This window comes from Ahaetulla prasina, chromosome 13, assembly GCF_028640845.1.
Source record: "Ahaetulla prasina isolate Xishuangbanna chromosome 13, ASM2864084v1, whole genome shotgun sequence".
Lineage (NCBI taxonomy): Eukaryota > Metazoa > Chordata > Lepidosauria > Squamata > Colubridae > Ahaetulla > Ahaetulla prasina.
In genome coordinates this window covers 15,248,935-15,264,923 of record NC_080551.1, presented here as the reverse complement: position 1 = coordinate 15,264,923, position 15,989 = coordinate 15,248,935, and the positions used below count along the sequence as shown (strand labels likewise).

The following is a 15,989-nucleotide window of genomic DNA, read 5'->3' as shown; positions in this document are numbered from 1 at the left end:
GCAGGTGCGCTTATGCAGGCCCCTTACAGACCTCTTAGGAATGGGGTAAAGTCAACAATAGACAGTTTAAGCTTAAAGTTTTGGGGGTTTGGGGAAGAAACTACAGAGTCAGGTAGTGCATTCCAGGCATTGACCACTCTGTTACTGAAGTCATATTTTCTGTGATCGAGTTTGGAGTGGATTACCTTGAGTTTGTATCTATTATTTGCTCGTATATTGTTGTGGTTGAATTGTGTTTTATTAGAATAAAAAGCATCAGATAAATAGGGGTTTCGTGAACAAAAAAATAATCAAGGAATGAATGCATGTCTAAAATCGCTTTAAGAATATTAAGCTTATTTTCATTAAGGGGAAGGACTTCATCAAGCAACTGAGTCAGCTGTTCTGCATTTTGAACATAGCACAGATGGTACGGCTTTCCATCAAACCAGCCTTACCTCCATTTGTGATGTCAATGGAGTGAACAGTGGCAGAAGAAGATAAGAGAAGCTTTTGGCCTTGGCTAATGTTCACGCGATTCCCTTCGTCATGTCCTGGCTGCCAGAGTTTCAATTCTGGATCCAAATGGGGACAAGATGGGACTATTCCTGTTGGCACACACAAAGGAAACTGTAAAGAACCTGGACTTCTTTTATCTGGTACCTAGAACACAAGTCCATTAAGCTTAGATGACAAAGGAGCCATTTCTGAAGCTGCTGAATTAGGAAGTAGATAGAGAATGAAAATTTGGGTTGAAGGCAGAGGTAATTTTAAGAATGGTGTTACCCACAGTGGATCTTGGAGAATCACAAAGAGAACATGACATCTTCAAGCTGGAATGCTATCTACCCTTTCCTGTGGAGGAAGCCCTGTTCATCAGCTGAAACGTAAGAGGAGCTGACTTCCAGTCCATCATGCTTGCATGTCATGTGGCTTCAGCATTCTTCGTGATTTTTTTAAAAAAATGCTTTGGCCTACATGGAAGAAGGCAGTTCAACCATGATGAAGAAAGTGAATGTATGACCTTGAGGTAGTTTAAACATTGGACTAGACCCAACTTCAACTCATGGAAGTTCACTGAGGGTGGGGTGGGGGTTGTGACCTAGGCCAAAGTAGTTATTACCATCAGTCCTAAACAAACGTATTTTATTAGAACAGCTGAGAATTACTTCATTCTCAGCTTCGTCCAAATTAAGTCCAAAACAAAGTCCTTCAGAAAAAGTCCTTTGGCCTTATCACAAACCTTTGTCCTCTTTGGCACCCTGCCAAAGGCTTTTCTTGGCAAAGCCCCACAAACTTCAGAAACAAGAGATGACGGCTAGAAACCAACGTAGCAACGTTGCTTTCCTACAAAGAGCCCAAGAGCCTTTGCTGCTCTTTTAAGCCTTATGGGAGGGGCCAATCATCTCCTGGCCTTACTCCTGAGTCGTCCTTTTTGCTTTAGCTGCTCGTGCCTTCTGGAAGCTCTTCACATGCATGCACTAGGAACAAGCTCTTTCTATTCCTCTGCCTCTCTGCTGTCCGCCTCTGGAGACTCTGGAGTCTGCGCATCGCTCCCAGATGGCCCTGGCTTCATCTCTGCCTCTGATGCAGAGCCCTCGTCCAGGCCTTCCCCAGAGTCCAGGCCTGGCCCATGGTCCTCCCCAGCCTTCTCACTGTCCGACTCTGCTGCTAGCTCCATGGGCTGCTGGCAGACCACAACAGGGGGATTTGGGGGCAACTCCTTCTCTCACAACCCAGCCTGTACCATAGGTTATGTCTCTTTAAGTCTAAGCAAAGCTGCTAATTCCTTCCCCACAGCTCACAGGACTGAGAATCATATTTCCTTAGGAAGAGCCAATATGGATTCACTTTCACTGTAAATAGCTTCGGAGCCAAATATTTGAGAACTTCTCCAACTGACAGAATTCTTCTCTGCCATTGGAAGGATAAAGCAAGAAGAGATAATTTCCCCCGGAGTTTCCTGTTTCCAGCCCTGAAATGGATCTGTCAAATATGATCACTCGTGGCTTCATGACCATCTAGTTTGCTGAACTTTTCACTGCAGTGACCAGAAGTCATCAAAATGTACTCTTCCTTTAATTGTGTCTGGAGAAGGAGATGCTATTTCTACAAATATCCTAACTTATTTATTACTCGGGGATAGAAAAGCTGCACATTGCCAACATTCCCTTTATGGTACAAAATTGTTGATGGAAAAATTGTGGTTTCTCTTGCTATTACCTCCCTAATTCTAATGGCTGGCTCTCACTTGAAATAATGTCATGTGAACAACATAATCTAACACGCATAACAAAACTATCTGTGGAAAAACGACCAATTTCATGCGTAGAGAACATTCCTTAAAAAAAGAAAGCTCATTTCCTATTGCAGGGGTCTCCAACCTTGACAACTTTAAGCCTGGAGGACTTCAACTCCCAGAATTTCTGGGAGTTGAAGTCCTCCAGGCTTAAAGTTGCCAAGGTTAGAGACCCCTGTTCTATTGTATGCCTTCCCTCCTTCCAGACTGACAACTTCAAGATGCCCTGGAAGTTGACAAATCTTGATTGGACTTTAACCATGTTATACTTATTTGCATAAAAATAAACAACCCATCTGGCTAAGGCTAAGCATATAGAAATAACTCTTCTTTTCAAGGGGCCAAGGCTATTTTCTACAGCAATCCATACAATGCTGTTCAAGTTCCAATATATTGAGAAATAATTCCTACCCCTTATGGAATTTTTAGGGGGAAAAAGGGAAAAACAAATTCATGTCTATGGGTTCTAGGATTAGAAAGGCTATTTTATGTAAAGAAGGAAAATATGAAGTAATCTCAGAGAGGGTAAAATATAATTGCATTTATAACTGCTGTCCAAAAGTTCAGAAGTTCCCCTCCCTCTCCTCTCCTCTCCTCTCCCTCCCTCCCTCCCTCCCTCCCTCCCTCCCTCTCTTTCTTTCTTTCTTTCTTTCTTTCTTTCTCTTTTTTTATTAACTCTTATTTTTCTTGCTTTTTTTTAATATTTGTATTGTTTTTATCTTGTTAAAATATTCTTCAATATAAATTATATTTTAAAAAGAGAGAAATAATTCCTGATATGCAATTTTTTTTCTCCTTTCTCCTTTCTCCTTTCTCCTTTCTCCTTTCTCCTTTCTTCTATCTTCTTTCTATTTCTATTTCTATTTCTATTTCTATTTTCTTTTCTTTTCTTTCTTATTAACTCTCGTTTTTCTTGCTTTTCCCCCTAATATTTGTGTTGTTTTTATCTTGTTAAAATATTCTTCAATATAAATTATATGTTAAAAAGAGAGAAATAATTCCTGATATGTGGACAATGGCAGAGAAGTTTCAGGAGATTTCAAAAAAAAAAATCTCTAGCCCATCTCATTCTAATTTAAATATTTTTTGTGGTGGTCAAAAGCTCTTGGAAAACTAAATGCCACACTAGCTGGACATGTTGACCTGCTCAAGAGAGTGAAGGCTGGCCACTATGTTCATTGGCTCACTATCCTCTAGATCTCTAAGAAAGCATTCCAGAGGTGTACTTAGAGAATAAAAGGTTGTTAATTGCCTTCTGATAAAAGAGTGTTTTATGACCGGCCACCCCTCCCATTTTACAAGAGGTCCTAAACAGGCTTTCAACATTCCAAAGTTGAGGACTTCTAGTCTAGAATATTCCTTCTTCGGCTTCTACGAGGAAATGCCCAGATGAATGGGCAGAAGGCACCATTTTAATAGCTTACCATCAAAAGCCAGTCATTCAAGGGTGGGTTGGGGGCAATTTTAAGTTGCACAGATGGTTAATGGCCAAGCTTGGAAGATAAATCAAAGAACCGATTGCAAACTCCAGTGGGGACAGTGACAGTTTTACAGCCCCTCTCTTAGTGTCTCTTTCTCTTTGTCCATTCTCTATTTGCCCTCCCGACACAAATGAAATCTCTCATCCAGCACAAATGTCCCCATGATTTAATACTCAGTTAGGAATCCACCCCCCCCCCCGCCTTTCTTGGTCTGTCACAAGATCATATCAAGAAACCATGACTTTTTAAGCAGGCAAGAGATGATGGGTGGACGATTCCTGTTCTCGGTTGCTGTTTAGAATTGTCATCCCCCATCTCTCCCTCTCTATTCTTTTTCTCCTTTTGCAGGCATGATAGAAAGTTAGACAGGAAAGAAAGAAAAAGCTTTTTAATATAGGATGATAGGATTAAAAGCCAGAGTAAGGGATAGAAATAAAGGGAACATTAACGTATTGCATTTTTATTTGACAAAATCAAAGTAACAATGAGAAACAGGTGGAATAATTGAATAGTAATTATTAAATTCTACAGAGGAATTATTGAGTCTGTCATTTGCACCTCTATAACTGTCTGGTTCGGTTCTGCAACCCAACAAGAAAAACACAGACTTCAGAGGATAATTAGAACTGCAGAAAAAATAATTGCTACCAACCTGCCTTCCATTGAGGACCTGTATACTGCACGAATCAAGAAGAGGGCCGTGAAAATATTTGCAGATCCCTCGCATCCTGGACATAAACTGTTTCAACTCCTACCCTCAAAACGACGCTATAGAGCACTGCACACCAGAACAACTAGACACAAGAACAGTTTTTCCCTGAAGGCCATCACTCTGCTAAAAAAATAATTCCCTCAACACTGTCAGACTATTTACTGAATCTGCACTACTATTAATAGTTTCATAGTTCCCATCACCAATCTCTTTCCACTTATGACTGTATGACTATAACTTGTTGCTGGCAATCCTTATGATTTATATTGATATATTGATCATCAATTATGTTGTAAATGTTGTACCTTGATGAACGTATCTTTTCTTTTATGTACACTGAGAGCATATGAACCAAGACAAATTCCTTGTGTGTCCAATCACACTTGGCCAATAAAAAATTCTATTCTATTCTATTCTATTCTATTCTAAAATAATAATTTAATAACTGTATTTATTAAATACAATACAATTAAATTATTAAATAATAATTGTAACCTAATATAGATGTGTATTCTTATGGGAATTGCACAGGTTGCTTGAATGTAATAAAAATGTTTAATCTGATCAGTTTTGTTTGTAGTGGAATGTATGGCGCCCAGGTGGCACACTGTTCACGCGTTGATTTGACATTTTTATAAAAAATTAAAAACTTTTTTTTAAAAAAAGAAAGAAACCCTGACTTTTTAGTAGACACAGAATTGGGAAAAGAAATAGATAGCTTTAATTGTAGCTCAGATGTCAGCTCTGGAAGCCATATTAACCCCAGAAGCTTCCACACCACCTTCTTGCCTGTGGGAAAATAGGAGGGTGGGATATAGTAGAGGGAATGTAGCATTCTTCTTTTTGGTCAAGGTCATGACAGTCCTGCATCTGGAGAAGGAGTGGTTGGAGTGGTGTCTCGAGATGGGATGGATGGTGATTGGACCATGGGATGGACTGATGGGTGCAGGGGATGGATTTGAGGTTTTTGATTTACTGAGGGAAAATCCAGAACTCTCAGATTCGGGTTTTCCCAGATGTGCCAGGATACCTATTCCAATAAATGAAAGATTTGAGATGATGCTTGTCTCGGAGTTTTTAAATTGGAGTTGGGTTGTTCTGGAACGCTGACATTAGGCGGTCTTACAACTCTGAGCACACTTCTTTAAAAGTCAGAGGAAACAAACAGGCAGAGCAATAAGACCACGAAAAGAAGGGCTGACGTTAGTACCGCAGTGTTTTTTAATATCTCCCATGATAAACCGAGAGAGTCATTAAACGGATACTGCTTTTAACATAGGAATTTTCCTCACTGAAACAGTGAGCCATGGTCATAGGTATGCAACAGTTCTTACCCATATGTTGAGCAGGGACCGTTAATAAAACAGAAAGTATTCCGATGGCCAGGTACATCATGGTCTGTTTATCTTCTTCGGCTTCTGCAAACCTGCAGACAGGAAGAATCACAGCAAGAATCATTCAGTGTTCGTGCGTGTATGTTTTATATAAAAAAGGAGCATCAAGCAAGATTAAGCTTGATTCAGTGGTGGGATTCAAGTAATTTAACAACCGGTTCTCTGCCCTAATGATTTCTTCCAACAACCAGTTTACCAAACTGCTCAGAAAGTTAACAACCGTTTCTCCCGAAGTGGTGCGAACTGGCTGAATCCCACCACTGGCTTGATTGTATGACTAAGTAATACGCTAATGTTTCCCTTTTCTTAACTTGGCTGCACAAAGGTAAAAAAATGATGCTTTTACGTTCACCCGTACGGCCTCACCTTTTATGCACCCTTTGCGTGGGCTCAGTATTAAAATTACTTGTCATTATAAAAACACAGAAAGGAACAATGAAAATAAAAGCCTTGTGCAAGAACACCAATTCATGTGGTTGAAGATTCATGTGGAAACAAGAGAACTTAGTCTCAAGTTATCCCCCGGCTTCAAAATCTATTTCAGCTTTAAAGTGCTGAAATAGCTTTTAAGTGCTGAAATATCTTAAAGCTCACACCCTTGAAACAAGAAGAGTGGTTGGATGATACACCACACAAAGAACGAGCATTTAAAAACTTTTAAGATGAAAGTCAATGGCACACAATAAAGACAACAACAACAAAAACCCCAAGAATCGTGCAGTTCTTTCAGATGCAGAGTTTATTGTATTATACAGTATTACTTTACTTTCTTTCTTTATTAAATTTCTATGCCGTCCATCTCCTCTAGAAGGTGACTCTCAGGATAAACTGGGAGATATATTAAATGGATGTTGCTTTTAACCTAGGAATTTTCTTCATTGAAATAGTGAACCATTATAATCTCTGGGAGATTTATTTTAGAAAAGAAGAGATAGATAGATAGATAGATAGATAGATAGATAGATAGATAGATAGATAGATAGATAGATAGATAGATAGATAGATAGATAGATTAGATATAGATAGATGGATGGATGAAATATAGATAGATAGTTATGATAGAGGTAGATAGATAGATAGGTAGGTAGATAGATAGATGATAGATAGATAGATGATAGATAGATAGATGATAGATAGATAGATAGATAGATGATAGATAGATAGATGATAGATAGATAGATGATAGATAGATAGATAGATAGATAGATAGATAGATAGATAGATTAGATATAGATAGATGGATGGATGAAATATAGATAGATAGTTATGATAGAGGTAGATAGATAGATAGATAGATAGATAGATAGATAGATAGATAGATAGATAGATAGATGATAGATAGATAGATGATAGATAGATAGATGATAGATAGATAGATAGATAGATAGATAGATAGATAGATAGATAGATAGATAGATTAGATATAGATAGATGGATGGATGAAATATAGATAGATAGTTATGATAGAGGTAGATAGATAGATAGGTAGATAGATAGATAGATAGATAGATAGATAGATAGATAGATAGATAGATAGATAATAGGATATAGGGAGGGAGGGAAGGAAGGAAGGAGGGAGAGAGAGAGAGAAGAAATGATAGAAGTAGATAGTAGGTAGGTACGTAGAGAGATGATAGATGATGGATGACAGACAGACAGACCATCAACTGATCATAGTGGTCTCCAAATAAATATATTCAGCACATTTTCAAGAGGTCATCAAATAGATAAAATATCAGTGCATATAGAGCGTTATCATAAAATAACCCAGTATAGCAGAAAGAGAAATATTCCAAGAGTTTAAAAATTTAGGACCAAGAAAGGGGAGAACGCCCAGTGATAGTCCTCCATAAATGCCACCCCACCCCCCAGTAGAAAATGCCATCGTCTCCTCCTGTCCTCCATCAGATAGTCAAGGCATCCAGAGGAGAAATTTAAAAGAAAACCTGAATAAAAGGATGGACTACTTTGTTTTTTGTTTGTCTTTTTTTGCTGATGACTCCCTAGGGCCAGAGGTCTGGCTTGGTATGAGAAGGTGGTGGGAAGACACCAATATCCACACAAGATTGAGGGAAAGACAAAACTTTTGTTTCTGTACAGAAGCAGAAAAAAAAGGCCTCTGAGTTTCACACCCAAGGTGCACATCACAAATCAATCATAGTTATTTTTGTATCAGTTACTACAGGAAACGAAAGTAAGAGAAATGCTGATTGGTTCAGGAAACTCACACGTGCTCACAAAACAATGCCATCATGAAACTACCTTATATGGGCAGGGGTGCAGGGGTGAAATACAAAATGTTTCCCTACCGGTTCTGTGGGCGTGGCTTGGTGGGTGTGGCAGGGGAAGGTTATTGCAAAATCTCTATTCCCAGCCCACTCCGGGGGGAAGGATACTGCAAAATCTCCATTCCGTCCCCTCCTGGGGGAAGGATATTGCAAAATCTCTATTCCCAGCCCACTCCGGGGGAAGGATACTGCAAAATCTCCATTCCGTCCCCTCCTGGGGGAAGGATATTGCAAAATCTCCATTCCCACCCCACTCCAGTAAGAAGGATATTGCAAAATCTTCATTCCCACCCCACTCGGGGGCCAGCCAGAGGTGGTATTTGCCGGTTCTCTGATCTAATCAAAATTTCCGCTACTGGTTCTCCAGAACCTGTTAGAACCTGCTGGATTTCACCCCTCGCGGGGTGTTTTACTATTATAATAAGGAATTTTGCTTATTTCTGGTCATTTGTTCAGGCTGTTCTTAACCACTGTTTAAGCTAAATATCATATCACGTTCCTGGGTTTTAGTAACTTGCAAGGTATCATAGCCAAGTATCAAAACCACAACCTATTAGCCAGTCTATATAAGAAATATTTGTGATCAACCTATGGCATGTTACAGAAGTGTTACTTATAACAGGCAAAATCACAACTAAGCTAATAGTTCTGGCTATACTTAATCCATAGCTTACAAAACACTGAAATTACTTTCCTGTTACCTATTTCCTTAGCTTCTTATGACTATAACTCTGTGGTGTGTATCTCATGATTTATGTTGATTGCTTTTATTAGTGCCCTGTTGTGATTTATGTTGACTGATTATATCCTATGACTATTACTGAATGTTGCATCTTATGATTTATGATGATCGGATTTTATGATGATTATGATCATGATTTAACACTTTGTTGCTTGTATGTATACTGAGAACTTATGTATTGGAGACAAATTTTTTGTGTGTCCAATTACACTAGACCAATAAAGAGTTCTGTTCTGTTCTGTTCTGTTCATTTTAATTCTACCCTACCCTACCCTACCTTACTCAATAAGCCAATACACCCCCAAGCTGGAAGGGTGTCTTATCTATAAGTAAGAATCAGGGAAATTTCCACCCATCCTACCATATTTACGGGAGTAATTAGTTTGGAAGCTGAAGCATGTCAACCCTGAATAGGACCACGAAGAAAAGTAGGTGAGGCCATCCTTCCCCCATCCCCCTCATCTTCTTTGACATGCTTCCCTCACTTTTCTTGGCATCCCATATATTCCCTCTCTTCACCTTTCTGATACCATCTTTCCTTCCTCTCAGCCCTTACAAAACAGGCTACTACAGAACAGGTAAGTGGCTTCCCTCAAATGTATGAAGTCGCTACTTGCAAAGAGCTTTTGAAATTGTCCCATGAGCCTTTTGTGACTCGACAGTAGAATATGATTTGTCTTTTAAAACTGGTGGTCAAGGCAGCTATAATTTCCAGTGAGGAGCTAGAAATGGATACCCATAATTGCATCATGCAGGGGTGAGGCAGTTCTAATATATTTCTCCAACCCAGTGCCCTTTAGATCTCTTGGCTGCACATCTGCAACAGCTGCAAACATCAACATCGTAACATGCTGGCTGTGAAGTCTGAGAGTTCCAATGCCAACATGTCTTGAAGGTGCCAGGCTAGAAAAGGAATAGCTGTAGATCAGGGGTGTCAAACTCAAGGCCCCCAGGCTGCATCCGGTCCACAATGTGGTCGGATCTGGCCCATGGGGCCATCCTGAAAAATGTAAGCGGCCGACCCACCTCGCTTTGCCCTGGTCTACCCAATGTGAAGAGGAAACATCAGGCCAATGTGGCTTCAGACTGGTCTACCCAGTGCGAAGAGGAAACATACCAGCAGTTTGGGGAGTCGGGTCAAGCTGGTCACGCCTACCCAATTGGCCATACCCACCCAGTTGGCCACAACCACCCAGCCCACCCACCCACCCCCGAGCTCCACCACAGCACTGATATGGACCATCAATGAAATTGAGTTTGAAAGCCCTGCTATAGATCAAAGGCACAGAATTTCTAACCTTGAAAGAAACAGTTTGATCAATACTTTTAGACCAGTGTATCTCAACCTTGACAACTTGAAGATGTGGTAGACTTCAACTCCTGGAATTAATCTAGTCTCCCTTCTTGCCTGGGAAATTCTGAGAGTTGAAGTCCACACATCTGCCAAGGTTAAGGGAGCACTGCTTTAGACAAACCGGAATGCTTGTGATATAAATGAAATGAAAACCAAATAGTACACCAACCTTTCCACAGCTTTTTCATCCTATTCAGCCAGTTCTGCTCCAGCAAGACTACAGGAGAATTATTCTAAAGCACAAACACACAATTGCCCAGTTGCCAGTGCTGTTGACTTAGCTTAAAATAATTGCTGGGCAGGTAGGCGAAGAGATTATGAGCCATTGCAGTAAACACGTCAATGGCATTTTAAAGACAAAGAGCGCTCAACCTCTTCTTAACAATTATACTGGATAAGACAAGGCCAACAATATTAGACAGCATTCTTAAGCAGCACGAAGCACACAGCTATGATTGGATTCCTGCAGAGAGAAAAAAATGCAGATCTGGAGCATAAGCCTGGTGCCATAATAAAAAGAAATATGGGTAGTTGTCTTCTCTTGCCAGTCACCTGGTCAGATTTATTTGGTTATTGCAAGTTCTGACAACATGCTAAACCTTAAAGTTGATTAAGACACAAAATTCCTGTGTTTCCATTACACGCAGTACCAAACAAATACATCACATTTCTTGGTTCTTACAACAAGCCAAGATAATAGCTCGGTTTCCGATACGTACTGGACACGAAATACACAACCATGTTGTAGCCTAGTTAAATGATTTCCACACACACACCCCAAGCTCAATCTTGATAATGGACCACCTCTTCCTAGCCAGGCGACTTTTGCAAGATGTTAGAAAGTACAACTCAATATATCTCAGCTCAGGAAGAACTGAAAAGATAGTTTTTTCCTCAAGGTAAAGATGTCTTCACAAAGAAATCACTCAAGATAGGAAAGCTGAAGCCCTTGAAGAAATGGCTACCCGCTTCAGACAGAAGCCAGCTTTTGAATTCCATAAGCAGCTGTGGGAAAAGGCTGCTGTTACTCTTCTTGGGCAAACTACGTTCTCCAGTTGAAGGCAGAACATAGATTTTCAGCCTGTTTGATTATGGAGCTAGAGCAAGTTAGGAATCTCTTCTTTACCATGGAAAACACAAGTCCAACTATTGGATGATAAATAATCATCTCCCAATGCCAAAACGAATGTTTAGAACTTCGCCTACTGCCAGCTGGCTCTATTAGTAAGCTTCTAATCCCGTAGTCATGTGGAAATACAGCAAGTGCCTTTGAGCTTGGCTGAAAAAAGTCAATATTAGAGACCTTCAAATTTCTAGGTTCTACCATATCGCAAGATCTAAAATGGACGACTAACATCACAAACGTCATCAAAGAAGCACAACAAAGAATGTTCTTTCTACGCCAACTCAGGAAGCTCAAACTGCTCAAGGAGTTGCTGATCCAGTTCTATAGAGGAATTATTAGTCTGTCATCTGCACCTCTATAACTGTCTGGTTTGGTTCTGTAGCCCAACAAGACAGACACAGACTTCAGAGGATAATTAGAACTGCAGAAAAAGCAATGGCTACCAACTTGCCTTCCATTGAGGACCTGTATACTGCACGAGTCAAAAAGAGGGCTGTGGAAATATCTACAGATCCCTCACATCCTGGACATAAACTGTTTCAACTCCTACCCTCAAAACGATGCTATAGAGCACTGCACACCAGAACAACTAGACACAAGAACAGTTTTTTCCCGAAGGCCATCACTCTGCTAAACAAATAATTCCCTCAACACTGTCAAACTATTCACTAAGTCTGCACTACTATTAATCTTCTCATCATTCCCATCACCCATCTCCTCTCACTTATGACTGTATGACTGTAAATTTGTTGCTTGTATCCTTACGATTTATATAGATATTGTTCTCTGATCACTTATTTGTACCCTATGACTATCATTAAGCGTTATACCTTATGATTCTTGACAAATGTATATTTTCTTTTATGTACTCCAAGAGCGTATGCACCAAGACAAATTCCTTGTGTGTCCAATCACACTTGTCCAATAAAGAATTCTGTTCTATTCTATTCTATTCTAAAATGCTGCCTTACTATCATCTCTCATCAAGCAGCTTTCTTATTTCTTTTAATGTTTAATGGAGCTCCACTGTTGTGTAGATGACTCACACACTGGTGACCCTCCTTGAGAAAATTTGCTTTGAGGGACGATACCCAAGTATGGCAGAGGACCCTATGCAGAAACCATGAGGGTGGCTTCACATGCTTGTGTTTGGCCAAACCTGCGACCTCATCCTGAATCTCAGCTCTTTAAATTCCATGCACTCCCAGATAATTCAGCAGGAATCTTTCCATCCTGTTCACTCAAATGCCATCAGTGTCATTTATGTAAGTGGGACTTAACTGAGATTCTGAATATGTGAGATTTTTAGGGGAGGTGCAGAGAAGCTCCTCACAGGCCTGACTGTTCAACAGCAGGAACTGAATCAGTGAAGATCAGGAGACAACTTAATTAAGAGGCTGGTGTCATATAACTGCAGGGATGAGGCCTGCTGTTAACTCCTAGAAATACCTGTCCATGGTGACACCATATCCTTGCTTTGACTACCTAGTCACTTGCCAAAGAGGAAACCTACCATGACCAGGTTCACACCAAGGCTGCCGGGTTACTTACGGGACCGCCTGCTGCTACCGAATACCTCTCACCGACCCGTGCGCTCTCACAGAGAGGGACTCCTCAGGGTGCCGTCGGCGCGACAGTGTCGTCTGGCGACACCCAGGGGAAGGGCCTTCTCTGTGGGGGCTCCCGCCCTCTGGAACGAACTCCCCCCAGGACTTCGTCAACTTCCGGACCTCCGAACCTTTCGCCGCGAGCTTAAAACTTACTTATTTATCTGCGCTGGACTGGGTTAGTTTTTTAAGTTATGGGTTTTTAATGGGTTTTATCTCCAAATTTTAATTGTGGCCAATTTAATAAGTTTTTTTAATTGTACTTTAATTGTATTTATAGTGTATTGTGTATTTTTACTTGGCTGTGAACCGCCCTGAGTCCTTCGGGAGAAGGGCAGTATACAAATTTAAATAATAAATAAATAAATAAATAAATAAATAAACTAAGATTTGGTTTAGACTTGGTCTTTATTGCAAAGCCAGTCATTCTGGTATATAAGCCATGATTTATGGCACAGCATTACTTGTTCCCTTCGGCAATAACTTATTTATGGAAATATAATTAAGTGAACCATAGCTTATGCAGGCCATGAAACTAGGATAATGCATAGTTTGGAAGAGGGTTGTTATTTATTTTAATGATTAGACACAAGGAAAGGTGGTAGTTTCCCCCCCCCCTCCTAAAGCAGTAGAAGAGAAAAGAAAAGCTTGGATGTGGTTTCTCTAGCATGAATAAAGAAAAGAAGAATTAGGGGTGACATGATAGCAGTATTCCAGTATTTGAGGGGCTGCCACAAAGAAGAGGGGGCTCAAATTATTTTACAGAGCACCAGAAGGCAAGACAAAAAACAATGGATGGAAACTAATCAAGGAGAGAAGCAACTGGAATGAAGGAGAAACTTCCTAACAGAGAGGACAATTAACCAGTGGAATGGCTTGCCTTCACTGGAGGTTTTTAAGAAGAAACTTGTTGTGTCTGCGGGCCCCGAACTTGGCCTCCTGGCAGAGAGTGACTCAGAGAGTGAGGGGGAAGAGCCGACAGGGCTTCCCTCTGCAGGACCTTCCTCTCTGGCTCCGCTCCAGGTCCCAGAGGCAGGCCAGGTGGAGGAGATGATGAGGCCTCTTTCTCCCACACCTTCCCCCTCCCAGGAAATGCCTCAAGACGCAGCTGCTGACAATCAGTCCTGGTTAGATCCCAGGCATCGCAGAAAGGAGAGGCGGGAACAACAAAAGAAGGGGTGGGGCAGGCCTAGAGAGTGCTGAGTCACGGAGCCACACCCCACAGGGTATAAAAGCAGGAGGAGCTGCTCTATAGCTTCTTGTGATGGACAAAAACTGACTCTTGGAAACTTCGGCTGCAATATTTTGAGACTAAGACTTTGGCTTCTGTTTATTTCTGAACTGCAGTTACGCTGGTCTGAGGAGATAGGAGAACTTGGCAGGCAATTGCAGGTTCGTTGCCAGAACTGATATCTGTCGTCGGATTAAATTGCTGACAGATATAGTCAGCTCGCGTGTCTGCTTGGTTGTGGTTGGTGGGGACAGAACAAAACTAGACAGCCACTTGAAATAGTATAGGTTCTCCTGTTTGAGCAGTGAACTGGATTAGAAGAATTCCAAGGTTCTATTCTATTCTATTCTATTCTATTCTATTCTATTCTATTCTATTCTATTCTATTCTATTCTATTCTATTCTATCCTACATTCCATTCCATTCCATTCCATTCCACCCTACCCTACCCTACTCTACCCTACCCTACTCTACTCTACCCTACATTCCTTTCCATTCCATTCCATTCCATTCTATTCTATTCTATTCTACCCTATCCTACCCTACCCTACCCTACCCTATCCTACATTCCATTCCATTCCATTCTACCCTACCCTACATTCCATTCCATTCCATTCTACCCTATCCTACCCTACCCTACCCTATCCTACCCTACCCTACATTCCATTCCATTCCATTCCATTCAAAACTGGGCGGGAAATCCCCTATGATGAGACAGATGCTTGATCACTTGGGAAGGGACTGCTTTCTGGACAGAGAAAACTCTACTACAAGAAGCAAGAGAAAGGACTAGGAATAATGCCAAAGAAGAGATATGGTCTAACTAGCTCTTCTCTCAGACTTCAGAGCTGGCAAGTTTTAAAGTTTAGGTTGCAAGATTTAAAGTCAACAGACCAACGCCGTCCAGTGAAATCTGTTTCTTTGAAGGACTCTAGGCTTGCGCCTCTTAAAAGGAGAAATTTAGCAGGTGTCACATTATCCTGCACAGAAATGAGAAAGTTTAATGTCTTTAATTACAGTACGTTCCAAAAGGTGTTTGTGGATTTTTCTCTTTGGAAAGTAGCTCATTTATTAAGTAGCCAGTTGGGCCCAAAGCACTAGAAAAACTGTTCCAATATAAGCTGGAATTCCTCTAGCACACACACACACACACACAAGTAGCCATTAAGGAGCTGTTTGGCTAGGACATCAATGGGTTTTATATCTCTTATTTTGGCCAGAGGCTTGTTTTGAAAAGATTCCCAGTCACTGGGCTCTTTCCAGATAGCAAATATTAGCAGATGGTGCTGAAAGCAGATAAAAAAAGGACCTTTGATAACTGCTTACTGCAGGTGTCGGTCTCCAGACAAAAAGTAATGCAAAACAAGGCAGTGGCAGGTCACAATTGTTATTCAAGCCAAAAGGCCCAGCTGGGTCAGGCAATCAGGGTGGTGCACTCGAATCCCTTGGGAAATGGTCAACTATAATGTAGAACACAAAACTTCAAAGCCCACTCAAGGCAGAAGATCCAGCCCAACCTCAGCAAGCTGGTTGCCTCAAGACATTTTTTTGGGGGGGGGGGGGAACTGAAGTATGTCAGGGTTCCAAGGAACATCCCCAACGCTGAAAAAGAAAAAAAAATTCTTTTTGCTTCTTAAATGCCACAGTATGCATTTTAAAGGTAAAGGTAAAGGTTCCCCTCGCACATATGTACTAGTCGTTCCTGACTCTAGGGGCCGGTGCTCATCTCCATTTCAAAGCCAAAGAGACAGCGCTGTCCGAAGACATCTCCGTGGT

The 15,989-nt window shown here is 40.9% G+C and overlaps 1 protein-coding gene across 2 annotated transcripts in view; it reads right to left on the bottom strand.

Moving 5' to 3' along the window:
• Positions 1–15,989, bottom strand: part of CEMIP (cell migration inducing hyaluronidase 1) — a 179,317-nt gene that overhangs the window by 86,656 nt on the left and 76,672 nt on the right. For both annotated transcript variants that reach the window (XM_058155770.1, XM_058155769.1), the window contains 2 exons: positions 5,806–5,897; positions 438–587 (listed from right to left, as the gene is read on the bottom strand). In XM_058155770.1, coding sequence (XP_058011753.1) covers positions 438–587; positions 5,806–5,866 — 211 coding nt within the window. In that variant the 5' untranslated portion in view covers positions 5,867–5,897. The remainder of the gene's footprint in view (positions 1–437; positions 588–5,805; positions 5,898–15,989) is intronic.